Source organism: Oncorhynchus kisutch, linkage group LG11, assembly GCF_002021735.2.
Source record: "Oncorhynchus kisutch isolate 150728-3 linkage group LG11, Okis_V2, whole genome shotgun sequence".
NCBI lineage: Eukaryota > Metazoa > Chordata > Actinopteri > Salmoniformes > Salmonidae > Oncorhynchus > Oncorhynchus kisutch.
The window spans coordinates 64,912,535-64,935,616 of NC_034184.2; the positions used below are offsets into that span (position 1 = coordinate 64,912,535).

Here is a 23,082-nt window from a genome sequence, read left to right on the forward strand (position 1 = left end):
CCTTCTCTCTTTCTATTTCTCTCTCCAGACACTCCTTTCCCAGTATCAACATTAATGAACCTCAAGTGTCTCATTGACACGCATTGTTTTCAACTTTAGATCTGCACTACATGAAAAATAAAAGAGACTATGCTCTAACTTTTAATGCTAAATCACGCCTATCAGTAATGTACATACTCACCATTATTTTACAGTTAAGCAAGTGGATATGCGAACTTTGGCACTGCCCAGAGCTCAGTGTTGTAAAAGTGTTCAGCTCTGCTCTGGATGGAATGCACTGACAGGTCTAGACCTGAACTTCCGCATAGACCAGGAAACTAAAGTAACAGTTGTTGAGTCAGATATAGTCCAACTCCACACACCCAACCCTTCATGAGTTGTGGTGTTTGTTCAGTATTATTAGAGAGAAAACTAGACATAATTGACGTCCAATAACCTGTTATTATTCTATCGATACGTGAAAAAGGATTACACAGGTATCAAAGGTGAGTTCCATTTCTGTTATTGTTGGGATCCACTCGATCCACTGAAGAAACTATATAACTAACCATTGTCTTCCAATGCTGCTTGCGTTCACAGTAAGTACTGAAAGAGTACCTCTACTAACAATAGGATCATCTCCTCATTTGTCAATGTCAATCATGGTCGTTATTTTCTCTACATCAGGCTTAAGCAAATTATTTTTTTGTCTTCATCTAAACGTCAGATACCATCAATGTGAAAATCATGTACTTTCTATAGACATGCAGATTACGTATGTCTGTGTTGTCAAGTTTTCCTGAGTGATACATAGCATTGATATCAGATTAAAAGAGGGCAGAATTGCAGAGTGGCCAGTTTTTTAGGTACACCCATCATGTACTTTCCATAGACATGTCAGATTACATATGTCTGTGTTGTCAAGTTTTCCTGAGTGATACATAGTATTGATATCAGATTAAAAGAGGGCAGAGTTGCAGAGAGTGGCCAGTTTATTAGGTACACCCATCTAGTATTGGATCGGACCCCCCTTTTCCTACACAACAGCCTGAATTCTTCAAGGCATGGATTCTACAAGGTGTGGCGTTCAAACGTTGCTCAATTTGTATCAAGGGACCTAACGTGTGCCAGGAAAACATTCCCCACACTAATACACCGTTTCCACGGTAGAGTGTGTTAAGAGTGTCTGCTCTGAGATTGGAAGGATGGGAGTTCAATCTCCAGCCGAGTCATACCAGAGTCATAAAATGGGACCCGATGCATCTCTGGTTGGCACTCAGCATTAAGGAGAGAGATTGGGGTTAAGGCCCTGCGATAGACTAGCGTCTTGTCCAGGGGGTGTACTTGTACATCAAGCTGCCTCATGCTACAGAAACAGGAGATCTTCTCCTATGAGCCATTCTGGATCGTGACAGTTCTTGTGTGTTTTATCTCTGCAACTAGGGTTGACCATTAACTAAATATAGGCTGATGTATGACTCAGGAGCCAGGCTAGAAGAACTTGGTTAGCCTCTAATTCCACCAGGAAGACCAGTAGAGTAGTTATTTTCTCCCTATTGGTGTTCAGAAAGTTGGCTCCTGGCAGCTGAAATTCCTGCTGAGATGACAACCAATGAATGCAGACACTATTACAGAGAGAAGCAAATCACTTGTGAAATATCTCTCTCAATACTTTGAGAGAGATATTGAGAAAGAGAAGGAGTGAGCAGAGGGAAAACCAATTTCAGAAGGTCAGGCGTATTTGAACTTTCATATGTATGCGGAAGGAAGTAGGCAGAATTTGTCTTGACTGAATGTTGGAAGACTTTGACATAGATTGCATTTCTCTCAAATTGAAATTCGTCCGGTCTGTTTGACATCTTGAGTTGTTTTCATGCAAGTTACTGTCATATTATTACACTATTTTGAAGTGACAGTTTTTCAAGATGGAATATGTGGGTCCATATTTTAGTTGTCTACATAGTCTTTACAATGTAGATATCAGGGTTGGGGTCAATTCCAATTTAATTTCAAATTCCAAATTCCATTCTGGAATTCAAGCAGGAGGTGGAGAATTGGACAGTTGAATTGGAATTGCAGCAATCTTCAAAAAACATAATTAGAATTAAATAGGAATTGTAAAATAAAATTATCCCTGAAATGGAATTGGATTTGAATTGGAATGTAGACTGTCTGAATTGGAATTGATCATGAACCACCTTTGGGATTGAATCGGAATTTAGACAGTCTGAATATTAATTTAATTGGAATTGAAGAAGAAATCCTTTCTTGGAATTGAATTTGAATTGAATTGGAATTTAGACTGTCTGCGTTAGAATGTATTTTGAATTAGAAAAGAAACACCCTTGGAATGGAATTCCATCCTTGAATTGTATTATAATTGTGCAAATTCCAGTTACTGAGTTAATGCATTTAGAATTGAAATTTAATGCAAACTTAGTTTTAAATCAAATAATTATAATTATATACATTACTTTTATGCAGCATTTTTTGTATCTTGTCTAGAGAAGTTAAAATGCAATTGTTTTCCATTTAGGTTATTTTGTTCCAATTAAAGTGATAGTTCACCAAAATGACCTTACCCGTAAAGCTGCAATATGTAACTTTTTGGTAGACCTGACCAAACTCACATGGAAATGTGTGTTATTGATCTGTCATTATCATTGAAAGCAAGTCTAAGAAACGGTAGATATGTTCTATGTGGGGGCCTCCCGAGTGGCGCAGTGGTCTAAGGCATCGCAGAGTCAGCTGTGCCACTAGAGATTCTGGGTTTGAGTCCAGGCTCTGTCACAGCTGGCCGTGACTGGGAGACCCATGTGGTGACGCACAATTGACCCAGCATCGTCTGGGTTAGGGGAGGGTTTGCCCGGCAGGGATGTCCCATTGTGCACTAGCAACTCCTGTGGTGGGCTGGGCACAGTGCATGCTGACATGGTCGCTAGGTGTATGGTGTTTCCTCTGACAAATTGGTGCAGCTGGCTTCCAGGTTAAGTGAGCATTGTGTCAAGAAGCAGTGCAGCTTGGTTGGGTTGTGTTTCAGAGGACCCATGCCTCTCAAGTCTGTATGGGATTTGCAGTGATGAGACAAGACTGTAACTACCAATTGGATACCATGAAATTGGGGTAAAATAAAGATATGTTCTATGTGTGCTATTTCTATGCTTCATGTTCTTAAGTTTCCTTTTTAAATCTTTCACTGACAATACAATATTATTTTGGTTATGGAAAATATATTTAAAAGCAGTTTAGATGGTACAATGATTCTCTACACAATACTTGCTTGTTTTGTCTCATAAACTGAAATTAGGCAAACTATTAGAATTTTTGAAACCAGGAGAGAGCAGAGCCATTTCTGCATAGCGCGTCTTTAAGAAGTCTATGAACTACGACATTGTAATTTTGTAATTTGAGTGAACAATCCCTTAAGGATGCCTTTTATATGGATGCATAATTCTAATTCCACTAAGTATTGTTTATTAAATTATTATGTATTGATTTATAATTCCACAACAAATGCCATATAGCAGACACTTTTGTATTGCTTACTTTTAGCCTTGGAGAAATACATTTTAAATGGTGTCAGAGGGCCTTCAGAAACCATTCACACCCCTTGACTTTTTGCACATTTTGTTGTGTTACAGCCTGAATTTAAAGTGGATTAAATTTAGATTTTGTGTCACTGGTCTACTCACAATACCCCATAACGTCAACGTGGAATAATGTTTGACATTTAATGTTTTTTTGTGTTTTTTTTACAAATTAATAAAAAATGAAAGCTAAATGTTTTGAGTCAATATTCAACCCCCTTGTTAAGTTCAGGATTAAAAATATGCTTAACAAGTCACATAAATTGCATGGGCTCACTCTGTGTGCAATAATAGTGTTTAACATGAGTTTTGAATGACTACCTCATCTCTGTACCCAACACATACAATTATCTGTAAATAAAAAAAGCACACATTGAATATCCCTTTGAGCATGGTAACTTCATTAATTACACTTTGGATGGTCTATCAATACACACAATCACTACAAAGATACAGGCTTCCTGCCTAACTAAGTTGCTGAAAAGGAAGGAAACCACTCAGGGATTTCACCATGAGGCCAATGGTCACTTCAAAACAATTACAGAGTTTAATGGCTGTGCTAGGAGAAAACTGAGGATGGATCAACAACATTGTAGTTATTTTTCAACACTAACCTAATTGACAGAGTGAAAAGAAGGAAGCCAGTACAGAATAAAGATATTCCAAAACATGCATCCAGTTTTCAATAAGGAACTAAGGAACTACCAGGATGGTAGTTTGCAATAAGGAACTACCAGGATGGCCTGGTGTCAAGAAGGGCAGCAAAGAAGCCACTTCTCTCCAGGAAAACATCAGGGACAGACTGATATTCTGCAAAAGGTACAGGGATTGGACTGCTGAGGACTGGGGTAAAGTCATTTTCTCTGATGAGTCACCTTTCTGAATGTTTGGGGCATCTGGAAAAAAGCTTGCTCCGGAGAAGACAATGTGAGCGCTACCATCAGTCCTGTGTCATGCCAATAGTAAAGCATCCTGAGACCATTCATGTGTGGGGTTGCTTCTCAGCCAAGGGAGTGGGCTCACTCACAATTTTGCCTAAGAACACAGCCATGAATAAAGAATGGTACTAACACATCCTCCGAGAGCAACTTCTCCCAACCATCCAGGAACAGTTTGGTGACGAACAATGCCTCCAGCATGATGGAGCACCTTGTCATAAGGCAAAAGTGAAACTAAGTGGCTCGGGAAACAAAACATCGATATTTTGGGTCCATGGCCAGGAAACTCCCCAGACCTTAATCCCATTAAGAATTTGTGGTCAATCCTCAAGAGGCGGGTGGACAAGCAAAAACAAACAAATTCTGACAAACTCCAAGCATTGATTATGCAAGAATGGGCTGCCATCAGTCAGGATGTGGCCCAGAAGTTAATTGACAGCATACCAGGGCAGATTGCAGAGGTCTTGAAAAAGAAGGTTCAACACTGCAAATATTGACTTTTTGCATCAACTTCATGTAATTGTCAATAATAGCCTTTGACACTTATGAAATGCTTGTAATTATACTTCAGTATTCCATAGTAACATCTGACAAAACATATCTAAAGACACTGAAGCAGCAAACTTTGTGGAAATGAATATTTGTGACATTCTCAAAACTTTTGGCCACGACTGTACACTGGAGTTGCTCACCAAGACAACATTGAATGTTCTTGAGTGGCCTAGTTACAGTTTTGACTTAAATCGTCTTGAAAATCTATGGCAAGACTTGAAAATGTCTTTGTAGCAATGATCAACAACCAACTCGACAGAGCTTGAAGAATTGTACAATTATAACGGATTGTACAATTGTACAATCCAGATGTGCAAATAATTTACCTAGAAAGACTCACAGCTGTTATCGCTGTCAAAGGTGATTCTAACATGTATTGACTCAGGGGGTTGAATACTTACATAATCAAGATATATTAGTGTTTTTAGTTTCATATATATTTTTTACTAACGTTTGAATTTTTGTTCCACTTCGACATTACAGACTATTTGGTGGAGCTCATTACCAAAAATTAAAATCAAGACATGTTAATCCCTCTTTGTAACACAACAATGTAAAGAGGTGGGAATTTTTTTTAAGATAAAGACTAACCATGCAAGTGAATGCAATGAATTCATCTCTATCACTAACAAACACAGTCATGGGTGGTATTTCCAACTTTCACTCTAAAGGCACACTGCGATATATGCTAATGTAGGTAAATATCTGCATAGATCCCAGAGTGCCTGTCAGTGAATGTTGGAATTACCACCCATGAATGTGTTTGCTAGTGATAGAAATGTGTTTGTTGCATTCAACTCAGCATATGTATGTGTGTCTTTTGGAAGGGATAGGATAAAGTGAAGGGTCAAATTTTGGTTGAACCCTGTGTACAAGTATTCTGTACAGGCTTCCTTCTTTTCATTGTCATTTAGGTTAGTATTGTGGAGTAACTGCAATGTTGATCCATCCTCAGTTTTCTCCTATCACAGCCATTAAACTCTGGAACTGTTTGAAAGTCACCATTGGCCTCCAAAGTGTAATTAGTAACTTCTCAATGTTCAAAGGGATATTCAATATCTGCTTTTAAAATGTTTACCCATCCACCAATAGATGCCCTTCTTTGCGAGGCATTGGAAAACCTTCCTGCTCTTTGTTTGAAATTCACAGCTCAAACAAAATGTGGAAACAAAATGTGGAGAAAAAAAAAGGCAATGGGTGTGAATACATTGTGAAGGAACTGTACAAGTTGTTACGTCCTGACCTTAGTTCCTTTTTTATGTCTCTATTTTAGTTTGGTCAGGGCGTGAGTTGGGGTGGGCATTCTATGTTTTGTTCTATGTTTTGTATTTCTGTGTTTGGCCTGGTATGGTTCCCAATCAGAGGCAGCTGCCTATCGTTGTCTCTGATTGAGAACCATACTTCGGTAGCCTGTTCCCACCTGGCGTTTGTGGGTAGTTATTTTCTGTTTAGTGTGTTTTGCACCTGACGGAGCTGTGTCGGTTGTTCTCTTTTGTTGTTTTGTTAATCAGTGTTCAGTTCCATTAATAAAAGGGCGAACACGTGCTGCGCTTTGGTCCTCACCTTCTTCCACCAACGGCCGTTACAACAAGCTTCAAGTCTGCTCAGTATTTTGATAAGGAAAAAAGCTACACAAACAAGTTATAGAAAATTATACCAAAAGGAATTGAGAACAAAATCTCTACTTTTGTGCTGTCGATAAAATGTGAAATTCATCATAATTCACTATACCTACCCAGAGGTCCTGCAATGGCTTGAGTTGGTCTGCCTCTGGCAACCATGTCCAATTGACATGGAAAACAGGTCAAGGTTCGGGAACACATTATCCCACTGCCTTGACACTGTGAAAACATACACAGCTTTGGTCATGCTGGTCGCCTCAATGCCAAACACGAAGCACTTCTATTCTCACTGCAGACCTTCTGTATATTTGGCCTAAAACACAAGATGTTTCTTTCCTGTACTTTTTTTGTTGATGATCGCTGAACAGAAGAAGTGAAATGACAGAGATGTCATGCCTGTGGGCACTGGGGCACGTGCTCCTTCAGATTTGTCCTGTTTAAAATAAAAAGACAGTATTACAGTTTATCTGTAATACTACGAACCACCTAGCAATTATATGTTGGCTTTCGCTAGCCCTGATTGGTTCTCAATCTCCCAACCTTTAGAAAAGCTATCAAAAATGAAATGTACTGAATAACACTCACATTCCTTTGATCTAGATTGTAGCAGAGATACAGAGAAGCATATTTTGTTTCTTAAAAAAAAAAAAAAACACCAGACAGCTGAAGAGACATTGCTTAGATATGCATTAAAAAAAAAGATTTTTTTTCAACATAGAATTGCAGGAAAAAGCCGTTCAAGTGTTTGAAAAATGCAAAATTCTCCAACTTCCGGACTGACAAACCACCCCGAGCCATCTTCACGTACTTTGTGCACCTTCAGATTTTTGGGATGGACGACGCCCCTGAGAACGCATGCGCACTCTTCATCTGAGTCTACAAACCTCCATGTTGATAAGATCACACTACATTTCAAGAAAAATGGCTTCCTCATACACACAGTTTGAATTGCAGCTCAGTTCAAGTTGATGCGATGGTTGAATGACCTAGTAGTTTTGTGTTTACACAAACTGTCATTGTAACAAATGCTCTGTCTGTCTTGCTCAACATTTCATGTAGCAGGATGATGGGTGTTAACTCACAACTAAGATAGATGTTAGTGGTTTTGCTGACATCACTTTGCAGCTTACAACTCAACTGTTTGTTTTTAATAGTTGTTTGTTTGTCTACATCCTGTGTTCAAGCCCATGTCTTGACATGGGTGGAGATCATGAGCAAAATGAAGCTATGAGGTTTGACACGCATCTTCCAGTAACATGGCTTTCTGGGCTTCTATGTAGAGGGGTGGGGTCACAGATTATCTTGACAGAAATAGGTTATTGCACCAATCAGATAATAGAGTCTTGAACATAAACTAGGTCACTGCTGCCAACGGATTTCTGTTGAATATCTTCTACCATGTTTGCTCAGGGTGGAATATAACCACTAACCAGAGCCGACGGATTGAGTATTGTACCTGGCTTCTCTCAATCCGTCCTCTCTGGCGAGGTGGAATTTGTATTTATGAAGGATCCCCATCAGACCTTCCTAGGGTTGAAACAAAATAATACATAAGATATGACATGATATGCCGTAAAGATAGTTGTAGGTGTTGTTAGGTCACGTTTCACCCATTCTCTAGCTGCTGACACTGGCCTCTCATTCAAGCTAAGGGTGTTAGTTACCACTATGATTTAGAGGGGTTCAGGTTAAATGCAGAAGACATTTCAGTTGAATGCATTCAGTTGTGCAACTGACTAGGTATCCTTTTCCCTTTCCCTGTTCTGACCGTTTGCTGAAAAGTCAACCCCTTAGTGATTTTTCAGTCACTTCAGAAAGACAATGTTGAGATTTGGCACTGTGCACTTTAGTATCCTCTTCAAATTGATGCTTTTAAACACAGCTGGCTGGATCTAAATGACCAATACACTAATCCTTTCCTCCTGTGACGTCCAAGCACAAATGGAAACTGACATCAGCTACACAATGTGTTTGTATGTTTTGTAGATTGCCGACATTTCCAGAAATCACCAAGAGATGGCTATTGTATGATATTCTGGGGTGGACATAACACATAGCAAAACAGAAACCCAATGCAGAGTGGAAAACAACTACAGAGCATAGAAGTGGGGGAAACCTAGTAAGAAAGGATGCTCTGTCTAATTTTCTCCTTGTTTCATCTGCTGTCTTAAACAGTTGTAACCACACACACCCCTGCTACTGGGCTGCAACCTGGTCTCAGAGCATTTCGTATTATTCTGTATGTAAATCTGAGGGACCCCATTTAGTAACACATAATACGGTTTGTAATTCGTAATATATGTATGGTATGTAATAATTAGTGGATGTCCATCACCCATTTCCTATGATATATTACAAATTACAAACCATATTGTGTGTTGTGAATTTCAAAATATACAATATGTTACGATTTTGCCTAAAGTACTATATGTTATGATTTTGCAAATGTATGATATGTTATGAGTTCTAGCTAGGTGGCTAATGTTAGCTAGTTGGCTAACATTAGCTAGGCTAGGGGTTAGGGTTAGGGGTTAGGGTTAAGTTTAGGAGTTTGGTTAAAGGGTTAAGGTTAGGTTTAGTGGAAGGGGATAGCTAAAAGTGTATTATGTGTTACGCATTTCTAAATATACAACATGTTATGAATTTGCAATATTTACTATATTTTTTGCATTTGAAAAGTGTATAATATGTTACGAACAGGTGGCTAACGTTAGCTAGCTGGCTAACGTTAGCTAGGCTAGGGGTTAGGAGTTAGGGTTAAGTTGAGGAGTTGGGTTAAAGGGTTAAGGTTAGGGTTAGGGGAAGGGAATCATTAAAGGTGTTAAGGTTAGGTGAAGGGTTAGCTAAAAAGGTTAAGGTTAGGGATAGGGGAAGTGTTAGCCAACATCAACCTTACGTAACCATACCAAACGTAACATGTCTTACTAGTTTTAGTGTCCCGGATTTATGTTTACTATATTACGTCTATGAGACCAGGCTGGCTACATCTGAGGGGCAGAAGGAACTTTGTTTACATTTGGCTGTAATGTCGTGAATTTGCTCACATTTAATACTGAATATAGGATTTTCAACTGTTCGCCCATAATCAGATTTTGAGTGAAATAAGAGTAATGTGTTCTGAGTGTTAAATTGAAAATATATGATCATGTTAACCTCATGGGGTATTTAGAGAGGACCAAATACATCAGGCGTATAAAGTTGCAGTGCTTGCAAAAGACATTGCATGTTACCATCTCCTGCAACCTTCACAAATACTTTCAACATCACGAGAAGCAAGAGGAAGTTGCCCTGTAACCACTTCCCTCTGTTTTGGGACACACCGGACATTCTAGCAAGGGTGGGGGAGCAACACACGTACCCACACACACAGGTGTTATCTGTACAAACAAGTGCTCAATCTGTCATGGGTTAAAATAGTTTTAGAGAAACTTGATATCACTAACGTTCCTATATATAATGATGCTTGCATGAAGCAGTGAATCACATTTTTCCTTGAGAAGTTACCGTTCGTCGAATGCCAGTCTAGTTGGTCATAGATTACATCTTGACAAAACATTTTATTTTCAATGGTTTGTTTTGATATGAATTATGGATTTGACATGAATTGTATGTGAATTACGCATGAATATATTTAATTACATATCCTATACAACTCACCAATCCTACATCACTACTAAATTAGCCATATTCTACGATAGAAAAACACAACTTGTGTTTTGACTGCACAGTCCGGCACACCGTAACATTTGTTCTACTACAGATAATGGGGCTTAACATATTGTGTGTGAGAAAGAGACAGCATAATGTACATCATGACTACGGTAGCTCTCGATATGGCTCCCAATCCCAAAAAATTACATTGACTTAAGTCAATAAAAATGGATTGCTTCTCGTGATGTTGAAAGTAGGTGGCCCCATGATAAATTAAGCCTACACACTCATGCCAACAATAGTATCATGGGAGTCGTAGTATGACAACTGAGGATCTGATCATGTCTGTTAAAAGTGGGTCTGGATTTTCCTTCTTGATGAGTAATTTGATAAGCAACTAATTCAGGGGTGGCAGGGTAGCCTAGTGGTTAGAGTGTTGGACTAGTAACCGAAAGGTTGTAAGTTCAAATCCCCAAGCTGACAAGGTACAAACCCTGAACAGGCAGTTAACCCACTGTTCCTAGGCTGTCATTGAAAATAAGATTTTTTTCTTAACTGACTTGCCTAGTTAAATAAAGTGATTGAGTAATATTTTGTGGTATAACTTACTCATTCAACCTTTACCCTCAGTTAATATAATGATTTACCGGGCATAGCAAAATTATACTATTTTAACTTAATTTACCATATCATCCACATTATTTTCCTGAGTTTAAGAAACTAAAAGGTGGTCTTGAATGTAATCAAGGCAATGACAAATGATGAGATCATTTTAAAAGTATTGAAGGGGAAGATATCACTGTCTGCATTACAAATGCATAAAAGCAACAGCCCTAATCTAAGATATCAACGTACTGTACATACTATATCAGTGATATACAGTAGGTGTAACATTTCTGGGCAAGGGGAAGGTCTGTTTGAACGTTTGTTTGTTTTTTGGTTTGGCCTAACCAGGAAGTGAATTCCAGTATCTGATTGATTGACTTTCTATAAATTCCACATTATTGGATTATCAACCAAACAACGTAAGAAACAAGTAATGAACTATCTTTCATAATTTGTTGTACTCGTGCAGTTCCCCAAAAAGGAGTTTTGAAAGGCACTGCATGTCTTGACAAGGAAGGAATGCCTGGAGTTATACATACCATGCTTTACTTCCTGGAGTCTATGTTGGGGAGGTTGAGCAAGAACATTTGGCCCTTGGCTACATATTACGAATGAAAACATTCTATATCTTGTATTGATCTCCTACAGTTGGCGGTTCAACACAGAAATGGAGAAATGCGATGTGTGTGTGTCGAAGTTAGTGTGCACTCCTTCAAAGGTGACACAGTATGTTTGCGCATGACAATCTTAAATATAATCTCAAACTCATTCCTAACATTCTCCGGTCGGAAATAGCTTTCTTGTGCTGAGATGTAATGTATCAGTCTCAATCTACAACGTTACCTATTGCCAATGTGATAGGTTCTAGGTCCTTCCTCGCTCATCCCTTGACTTGTCTTCAACAGATGGACGACATAGACGCTATGTTTAGTGACTTGTTGGGGGAGATGGATCTCCTCACACAGGTGAGTTCAGTCCACACACACAACAGCAATGCCTTGGGCATTTGTAACTCACCCTTTGTAAACACTGTATTAACAACTACCCTGAATAAGCCTTTATAAATACTTACAAATGTTTCTACATTCTTATAAATGTTAGAAATGCCCGTGAATTGTAACGTTTGTCATGCTGCATGTTTAAAACATCTTCACAACGGATGCCAGCAGTCACACAGGATAGACATGTCCAGATAAAATCCCCAACAACTGTTGATAAAAGGATCTCACACAATCTAATATACCGTACACAATACATGTCCCTAAGTTTCAAACTGACAGTAGTCATGACTGTTGTGCTTTCGCTCACCAGGGAAGATAGCATTCATCTCTCTTCATTTCTTCAAGGTGATCCCCCCCCCCCCAAATGCCAGCTGTTGCTGACTATTATGCAAACCCGCAAGAAAAACATGTATACATTATTCATACACACAGATCTGCAATACAATATGGTCAGTATTATGGACCCCATCTTCCTGTAAGGATGCATGTGTTACTCCTCATTCCGTTGAAGAGTTGCTAGTAACATAATAATAATGATATTCTATGGGCAACACAGTAGCGATGTTCCCTGTCTATTTGGACCGAAACCACAGGTAAATAAAGCACTGCTTATGAGAAACAGGACAGTAACACTAAAGCACACGATCAACGATCAACAAGACACTTCAGACTGCCAGGCAGACGCGAAACAGCGAGAGAACCACCGTTTTTAAAAACAAAACAGCCACACTCCCCTTTAAGAAAGGGGGTAAAATGTTAAACTCATAAGCAGGGTGGTCATTAGCATAACTGTATGAAGACACTCACTTTGTGTTTTCTATTAAAACTCCATGTTGCCTGAGATACCTAATATTGAACGTCATTTCTCATTTGATTTCATGAATTTGACATTAGTCCTTCAACTGTTCTCTATGCAAGACAATGGATTTAGAAATCCAGATGGCTACATGGGGACTGGAGTTGTTGTCTTTGGTTTATTGTTAAACTCCTTTGCTCTTCGTTTTTCCCTGCAGAGTCTTGGGGTTGAAACGCTGCCCCCAGAGCCACCTTCTAGCTCAAGCAAAGAAATGAACTTCTCCATGGGCTTTGCTGATATGAACGGTAAATCACAAGCCTAATTATGTCCCTACCAAACACTGCCAGTGTTAAAAATATAGTGTTCAAATGTCTCAGATATCAGTTTAAAAATCCCAGAGGCCAACGTCGGCCTTTTCTAACTTTGGTAAAGTATGACGCCTATTATTTCTCCAGTGGGTCACTTTTCTTGGGGAAGAATGACATCAATTACCTAGAAAATTACCAGAAATTAAGATTGAACCAATGACGCAGAGAGGTAGAAATAGAGTTACTAATCATACCTCTGGAATATGTCTGGCTACTGTTCAGGCTCTAATTTCAGACAGAGATTAAGATCCAGCCGACACACCAATTATAGCTGTAGGCCTCCGGCTTTCACTCAGTGCAAAACAAGCAGTATTTGTCTGGAGCTTGTGTCATAGCAAGGTCAAAATGTCCTTTGTTATTATACTGTAGCTTGAGCTTCATTTTGTTTTTCCTCTTTTCTACACAGTCGAATCCCTGAATGAATTGGAGGAAAATGACTTGGACGCACTAATGGCTGATTTGATGGCCGACCTCAATGATACAGAGGAGAAGCTGGCGGCGGAGCTAGGAGGGCAGAAAGAGGCTGAAGCGCCGCACCCGGACCTACCTCCCGCTTCACATGGGCTCAGCTTCTACCCAGAGTCCTCACTCTCCACCCCCACCTCACCCGAGAGAGGCCCCAACACCTTTAGCGCCCCACTAGCTGACTCCCCCGCACCCATTTTCTCGCCACCTACACTTCCACAGCATGCTAAGCTCTCCACGGTGAGTCAGCTAAGGTTCGACACCTAGGCCAGCACTAAAGGCCTTTAGTTGAGCACAGAGGAAGTGAACAAGCTACACTCTACCATCGTTTCAAAGCCTGTCAGCCACATCTCATCCTGACAGAGACAGCACAGACTCATTTGATTATATCCACATTTTTTTCACTTTACTCTAGCAGACACTCTTTTCTAGTGTGACTACAACAAAGGAATTGGAAATTGGAATTTAGATCAACACAAACTCATTGTTTACATTAGGTGCTTGAAACAGATACTTGCAAGATAGAGGGCCTGTATAATGAAGCTATACATGTACTTGAAGTCAGGGAAGGATGGTGTTGTATTTACCACCTTCTCACAGTGAAGTCATAGTGAGATTGTTTCCTGGCCCAGGCCACTGGGGCATCTATTACAATACCTCAGAGGGAAGAGCAGGGATTCTGTCTGTAATGGACCAAACACACACATAGATAGGGAGGAAAGAGTAACAGGATCGATAGAGGGGTTAGTGTGAGAGATTTGATTCATTTAACAGTCCTCCTGACTGCCGCCGACGGAGGTGAAAAACACCAGGTATCCATCACAGTCACACATAACACTACCCATAATACTGTCCATCATCACTCAGCTCCTGCTTTGCTATTGGTCCATTCAGAGACATATACTGCATGGAGATGTATGTATCCAGTATAAGGCTCTGGGTCCATCATTATCTGACCTCATTCAATAGCCATCCAGCATCATCTGTTTTTCATAACCTATGCTACGTAACATATGACTAATGTACATTATATACAGTAGCAAGGATTTGTTGTTATAATCTGGTTTGTTTGAGCCCTGAATGCTGATTGGCTGACAGCCGTGGTATGTCAGACCGTATACCACGTGTATGACAAAACATTTATTTTTACGACTCTAATTTCATTGGTAACCAGTTTATAATAGCAATAAGACACATCGGGGGTTTGTGATAAAAGGCCAATATACCACTCCGCAATGCGTTGTGCCTAAGAACAGCCCTTAGCCCTGGTATATTAGCCATATATCACATCCCCTCGGGCCTTATTGCTTAATTATAAACCTACTGTGCTCTATGTCACTTACTTAAAAAACAATCATTAATTTTCCTTCAGGAAGAAATAGAGGCACAAATGAAAGCAGACAAAATCAAACTGGCATTGGAGAAGCTGAAAGAGGCCAAAGTCAAAAAGGTAAGTAACATGACAGAGGACGAAACACTATACAAAATCCAATACATTGTCCACCAACCAAAAGAGGCATTTCGGGGAGAAGGAAAGAAAACCCTGAACAGCAGCCAAGCTAAATGATCATTCTCTTTTCTGTTTCCATTCATCCTGATAATTGATGTCTGCCTTACATAGGACAAAATGGTTTCCTTCTCTGTGTGATTTGTGGACACTTCCACATCTTCAAAGCAGCCGTCTGCTAAATTACTGACACATGTGGCCTTTCAGGCACTACTGCTAGCAAGAGAGAAAATAGCTTGGTTTGTGAAATCTACAATTTTACTCAGATTCACCGCAATAATGCTTTTGAAAATAAACCATCATTAATATTATATAATAGATGTAATGAGCTGTCATACAGCATCATAACATGACATTGGAACAGGTCAAACATTGTCACTCAGTAGCGGATTGACAGCTTTTCAGGCAATTGCAAAATAGATGCACTTCTTCAATTAAGAAAGATAAAATCAAGCTACACTCTTAAGTTCTATCTTAGACTGCTGGTGATCTCTCTTAATTTTGGAAAACAGTTAAACTGCTCTTCCATCTCCCAGCCTCTAGTTTACTCAATGAAAGATCTGTCAACTTCTAGTCAATCTTTGTTTTCATTTCAACTAGACGCCTTGCTTGATACTATAAAAAAAAATGCACTGGGCTGATCTGCTTGATCCTTTCTTGTTGCAGCTTTATGTTCCCCTGATTGCGGAATCATTGACACATACTTTTAACCTGACGATTATCTCTGGTGCTAACTCCAGGGTTTGGAAGGTTGCCCATGTGCTTCCTCTCCACAAAGCTGGTGACCCCTCCGACCTACATATTTATTGCCCGATCTCTAAACTGTCTTGCCTATCAACTTTCCGTTTATGTCTTCCCTAGCTAAGAAATTCATTCTAAGTGCTTATCAATCTGGTTTAAGGTCAAATCATAGCACCATCTCTGCTGAATCACTGGTTTTAAATGATGTGGTAAATTGTAGGAAACTCTGGAAACTCTGTGCTGCCCTCTTCATTGATCTGTCAAAAGTGTTTGATACCGTTGACCACTTTCTACTAATTCAAAGACTGTCTGAAGTTGGCCTGGATCAGGCATAATTTAATTGGTTTAAAAACTACCTGACAGAAAGGACACAATGTGTATTCTCTGATGGTGTTAAGTCAAGTTTCCTTGATAATACGAAAGGTGTCCCACAGGGGTGGATTTTAGGTCCTGTACTTTTTACTGTCTATAAAAACAATATTGGTCTATCTGCAAGAAATTTGAACATACACCTGTATGCAGATGACACAGTTGTGTATGCTATTGCCCCACAGTTGACCAGACTCTTTCAGAGCTACAATCTGCCTTTATTCCATTGCAGAAAGGCTTTGTTGAACTGAAATTGGTACTTAATGCAGGTAAAACCAAGTATTTGTTATTTTCCAAAACACTTAAAATGGTATATGATGATTTATGCATAAGAATATTGGATGGTGCCAACATTGATTGTGTCCTTGCTCATACAGTGTCTTCAGAAAGTATTCACACCCCTTGACTTTTTACACATTTTGTTGTATTACAACCTGAATTAAAATGTGATTAAATTGAGATTTTTGGTCACTGGCCTAAACACAATACCCCATAATGTCACAATGGAATTATGTTTTTCAGAATTTTTACAAATGAATAAAAAATGAAAAGCTGAAAGGTCTTGAGTCAAGACGTATTCAACCCTTTTGTTATGGCATAAATATGTTCAGTAGTAAAAAAAATTGCTTAACAAGTATACGTTGCATGGACTCACTCTGTGTGCAATAATATGTGCATATATGTGTGTGCAAAAATATTTTTTTATGACTACCTCATCTCTGTAAACTTCACATACAATTATCTGTAAGGTCCCTCACTCAAGCAGTGAATTTCAAACACAGATTCAACCACAAAGAACAGGGACGTTTACCAATGTCTCGCAAAGAAGGACATTTATTGGTAGATGCTAAAAAAACAGACATTGAATATACCTTTGAGCATAGTGAAGTTATTAATTACACTTTGGATGGTGTATCAATACCCCTAGTCATTACAAAGACACAAGCCTTCTTCCTAACTCAGTTGCCGGAGAGGAAGGAATCCGCTCAGGGATTTCAGTCCAATGGTGAATTTAGTTTAATAGCTGTCATAGCAGAAAACTGAGGATGGATCAACAACATTGTAGTTACACCATAATACTAAACTAAGTGACAAAGTGTAAAGAAGGAAGCCTATAGAGAAATAAAATATTCCAAAACTTGCATCCTGTTTGCAACAAGGCACTAAAGTAATACTGCAAAATATGTGGCAAACCGATTAACTTTTTGCCCCGAATACAAAGTGTTATTTTTGGGGCAAATCACATTACTGAGTACCTCTCTACATATTCCAAGCATAGTGGTGGCTGCATCATGTTATGGGTATGCTTGTAATTGTTACGGAATGTTTTCAGGATACAAAATAAACAGAATAGAGTTAATCACAGTCAAAATCCAAGAGGAAAACCTGGTTCAGTAAGCTTTCCATTAGACACTGGGAGATTAAATCACCTTTCAGAAAGATAATAACAAAAAAAGGTTAACTCTACTCTGGAGTAGCTTACCAAGAAGACTGTTCCTGAGTGGCCGAGTTACAGTTTTGACTTAAATCTGCTTGAAAATCTATGGCAAGACCTGGAAATGGTTATCAACAACCAATATGACAGAGCTTGAAGAATTCTGAAAGGAAAAGTGGGCAAATGTTGCACAATCCAGTTGTGGAAAGCTCTTAGAGACTTACCCAGAAAGATTCACAGCTGTAATCGCTGCAGAAGATGATTCTAACATGTATTGATTAACAGAGGGTTGAATACTTACGTAAACAAGATACAGTATATTAGTATTGTGTGTCGATTGTTGACAAAAACTTTATAACACAACAAAATATTGGGTGTGAATACTTTCCGAAGACTATAAATATCTGTGCATCTGGACTGACGAAATGGCATATATAAGTTAGTTAAGAAGCAGAGAATAAAAATGAGCTTGTATTTAGATATAGGTCATGCCTCTCACTAAATAACAGAAAGCAGATCACTCAGTCAACATTCCTGCCGGTCCCAGACTATGAGGACACCATCTAAAAATGAATGCAGCTACCAATACATTGAAACCATTGGATGTATGTACTGTAGTTTATCATAGCGCATTGCGCTTTATTACGGCCAATAGGCTCAGTGCACATCACTGCATTCTGTATCGGAAAGTAGGTTGGCCCTCTTTGAAGTCTCGTAGGTTGATGCATTTCTCTCTTTTTGTTTATAAAGCTATTTTACAAAAACGTCCGCTTTAGACATACGAATTACCATGCCGGTCTCAGGGATGGCTAACTCTGGAAATTCCTTCGGTGTCTACAGAGTTAGGTAAATCAGCTTACTTGTGGAATAATCTCCAAAACTTTCTAAAATTGGGTGAATTGGTGCATCTAGGGCATTTCAGACAGCTGATTGAGGACCTTTTTAATGAAGAATGTGCTTGTTTTCCATGACTGTGTATTGCATCTCTGTTTTGTTTTCATATTGTATTGATGTGTATATGCTTGTAATTACAGGGCTCATCTGTAAAAGAGACCTTGGTCTCATCCTGACTCCATGTCAAAATAAAGGTTCAATGCATTTTTTTTGTAAATGCCTGAAGCAGTGTGTAAGGTAACTAGATTAGGTAACATTGCAGTCATGTCGGCCTATGTGCCTAATGGTAATATAAAATGACACGAATGAAGGTTCAGGAAACAGACTTTCTGCGGTCTCTGGCCGGTTTCATAGAAACACCTGTCCTGAGCAGAGAGGCGTTTCATTTCTCAGTGGTCTGCAGTGTCGTTCTCTGTGGTCAAACGCCAATGAGGCCTTTTCCTTTACGTGTTCTAAAGGTGAAAGCCAAGGTTCCAGAATGAGCACATTTCATTTGAGAATCCACTTGTTTGAAGACACCTAGTTCTATAAGTGATCCATTACACACACTACTTAACCATATGGTGCACATCCATCCATTATTCTTCGTAGGAGATGGGGGGGAAAAACCTGATCTAAAACGACAAATCCTCTACGACGCTATCGTCTTCGAAAGACACATTTTTATGACACAACTTGGCTGACCTCTGGATGGTCTGCGAAGCTTCTCTGCTTCCTAAGTCGGGATCTGTTGCCAGACGACAGGAAGTTCAAGGCCACATGAGCCAGGATGTGTGAGCTTAATTCCAGTCTATTTTGGGCTTTATTTATGGGGCGATAGCAAGACCACGACCACCATAGCTCCATAGAGGATAATGATCATTCAATGCTCCCCTGAAACTGCTCAGCAAGCGCCAATGCTAGCTGTAGCGGCTAGCTCTTTGAGGACCCCCCCCCCCCACACACACACACCTGTACTGTTTTCTCATCAACATCATACTGGAAACACACTCTGGGCTATAAAGCTGTCATATACATTAAAGCCTATGAAATGACTCATGGAATGAGCTCTGCATTCATGAAAGAATTATGAAGCTATATGGAGAGGAATATGAAGCTATCAACTGTTTTATCCATACATTACCAATGTACTCTACAGCTTTATCATGCAAGTGAGAAGTCATTTGTTATGAGCTGTCATGAATAGGACACACCAGGTGTCGTGAGTCATGATTCATGAAAAGCTCACATCTCGTTCTGTAACACATAAATAAACCATGAAACGACAACCTGAACAGTGTCCTACTGTCATTACAAGTATTACTCGGATTTAGTACACAATACATACTTTCCAATGCCGCCAACATTTAAATGCTCATCTCTGTAAATGTCTCGTATCTCTATGCAGCTGGTGGTGAAAGTGGTGATGCATGACGGTAGCTCCAAGACACTGATGGTGGATGAGAGACAGACAGTGAGGGATGTTCTGGACAACCTGTTTGAGAAGACCCACTGTGACTGCAACGTGGACTGGAGCCTGTCAGAGACCAACCCCGAGCTGCAGCTTGGTGAGCCTGATCCTCTCGCCAAACACACACAGACCCACGCAGGCACGCACACACAATATATACTGTTCTGTGGATTCAATGCGCTCACTCTATACCACACATACAGAGGGTGATATACCAGGTGGGATTTTATTCAGGTCCAGATGATGGACTTTGTTTTCATTGGCACGATGACAGCCTTGCTGTGGTGAGCACACAATGAGGCGTTGATGTAACCCACCACACACACACACACACACACACACACACACACACACACACACACACACACACACACACACACACACACACACACACACACACACACACACACACACACACACACACACACACACACACGGCAGGTGAGTTTCATTTCCTGCATTGGGCATGGTCAGTCATCCTCCCTGTTTTGCGGAAATATAGTCCTCATGACCTCAATCCTCCATCTCTCTCCCTCAGCAACTGTTGGACTTTATAGGCAACATGTTTGTTCAGTCAGCTCATTACCATCTTTGGTTTGCTCTGGAGAAAAACATGCAAATCATGATTTACCTGATGTAATACATTTCTGATCATCTGTAATCCTTTCTGGTTTCCTATAACACTAAGCTCATTCCTCTAATTGCAGTCAGTTTATGGAGAGTCAAGACAAACCTTCAAATCATTGCCCATATTCTATAACGGCGGATCACAACTTGACTTCATGATAATCTTTGAATTCCTGTTAGTGCAATTTGAGTACAGTGGTGCATTTGCATGTATTCTAAACCCCAATGGAAATGAGTGGAAAAAGGAACTTCCCATTGGTCAACACTTGGTTTATTTTTTGTCATGAGGGCTATTTGAAGACCAATGTCGGCCACCTCACCCACATGACATTTTGGACTGGTAGCTCTTAAGACTATATTCCATGACAGGGTGTTTATCTGTTACTCTTGAACAAACCAGAAGTACTGCTGATATGACTCTATGCTCAATGCTACATTCCTGTCTATGACACAGATACGCTTCACTCGCAACAAAACTTATTTTTGTTTCAAGGCATACAGTACGTCTGCTTCTAAAAAACCTCAAAACATATCTGATCGATTGGAAATTAAATAGATTTTGATCTGCGTCCTAAAATGTCCTTGTGAACATAATGTTTTACTGTACATGTTACATGGTGCAAATGTTCTGGAAAATTGTCAAATGTACACTCATAGCTTACCTCTGTTGGCATTGTAAAATTAAAGCTGAAGTCTACCCTCTTAAAGTGCCATTTACTTAATCAGATAGCTGATGTTCTGAAAGAGCTGCAAAATCTGGACCTGTACAAATCAGCAGGGCAAGACAATCTGGACCCTCTCTTCCTAAAATTATCGCCGAAATGGTTGCAATCCCTATTACTAGCTTGTTCAACATCTCTTTCGTATCGTCTGAGATCCCCAAAGATTGGAAAGCTGCCGCGGTCATCCCCCTCTTCAAAGGGGGAGACACTCTAGACCCAAACTGCTACAGACCTATATCTATCCTACCCTGCCTTTCTAAGGTCTTCGAAAGCCAAGTTAACAAATAGATCAACGACCATTTCAAATCCCACCTTATCTTCTCCGCTATGCAATCTGGTTTCCGAGCTGGTCACAGGTGCACCTCAGCCACGCTCAAGGTCCTAAACGATATCATAGCCGCCATCAATAAGAGACAATACTGTGCAGCTGTATTCATCAACCTGGCCAAGGCTTTCGACTTTGTCAATCACCACATTCTTATCGGCAGACTCAACAGCCTTGGTTTCTCAAATGACTGCCTTGCCTGGTTCACCAACTACTTCTCTGAAAGAGTTCAGTGTGTCAAATCAGAGGGCCTGTTGTCCAGACTTCTGGCAGTCTCTATGGGGGTGCCACAGGGTTCAACCTTGGGCCGACTCTTTTCTCTGTATACATCAATGATGTCGCTCTTGCTGCTGGTGATTCTCTGATCCACCTCTACGCAGACAACGCCATTCTGTATACCTCTGGCCCTTCTTTGGACACTGTGTTAACTAACCTCCAGACGAGCTTCAATGCCATACAACTCTCCGTGGCCTCCAACTGCTCTTAAATGCAAGCAAAACTAAATGCATGCTCTTCAACACCTACCCACCCGTCCAGCATCACTACTCTGGACGGTTCTGATTTAGAATATGTGGAAAATTACAAATACCTAGGTGTCTGGTTAGACTGTAAACTCTCCTTCCAGACTCACATTAAGCATCTCCAATCCAAAATTAAATGTAGAATCGGCTTCCTATTTCGCAAAACAAAGCATCCTTCACTCATGCTGCCAAACATACCCTAGTAAAACTGACTATCCTACCGATCCTTGACTTCGGCGATGTCATTTACAAAATAGCCTCCAACACTCTACTCAGCAAATTGGATGCAGTCTATCACAGTGCCATCCGTTTTGTCACCAAAGCCCCATATACTACCCACCACTGCGACCTGTATGCTCTCATTGTCTGGCCCTCGCTTCATATCTATCGCTAAACCCACTGGCTCCAGGTCATCTATAAGTTGTTGCTTGGTAAAGCCCCGCCTTATCTCAGCTCACTGGTCACCATAGCAGCACCCACCCGTATGTATATTTCACTGGTCACCCACAAAGCCAATTCATCCTTCGACCGCCTTTCCTTCCAGTTCTCTGCTGCCAATGACTGGAACGAACTGCAAAAATCACTGAAGCTGGAGACTCATGTCTCCCTCACCAACTTTAACCAAACGCTGTCAGAGCAGTTCACAGATCACTGCACCTGTACATAGCCAATCTGTAAATAGCCCATCCAACTACCTCATCACCATATTGTTATTTATTTTGCTAATTTGCACCCCAGTACCACTACTTGCACACTCATCTTCTACACACTTATCACCCCAGTGTTTAATTTGCCATACTGTAATCATTTCGCCACTATGGCCTATTTAATCCCTCACCCTCCTCATCCTACCTCATTTGCACACACCGTGCATAGACTTTCTCTATTGTATTATTGACTGTATGTTTGTTTATTCCATGTGTAAC

The 23,082-nt window shown here is 40.0% G+C and overlaps 1 protein-coding gene across 1 annotated transcript in view; it reads left to right on the top strand.

Annotated features, from left to right (window-relative positions):
* The first annotated feature begins 309 nt into the window (after positions 1 to 309).
* apbb1ip (amyloid beta (A4) precursor protein-binding, family B, member 1 interacting protein) overlaps positions 310 to 23,082 on the top strand; it is a 29,866-nt gene continuing 7,093 nt past the window's right edge. The window contains exons 1-6 of the mRNA XM_020494620.2: positions 310 to 485; positions 11,841 to 11,900; positions 12,950 to 13,037; positions 13,507 to 13,805; positions 14,938 to 15,015; positions 19,899 to 20,058. Of these exons, the coding sequence (XP_020350209.1) occupies positions 11,841 to 11,900; positions 12,950 to 13,037; positions 13,507 to 13,805; positions 14,938 to 15,015; positions 19,899 to 20,058 (685 nt within the window). The 5' untranslated portion in view covers positions 310 to 485. The remainder of the gene's footprint in view (positions 486 to 11,840; positions 11,901 to 12,949; positions 13,038 to 13,506; positions 13,806 to 14,937; positions 15,016 to 19,898; positions 20,059 to 23,082) is intronic.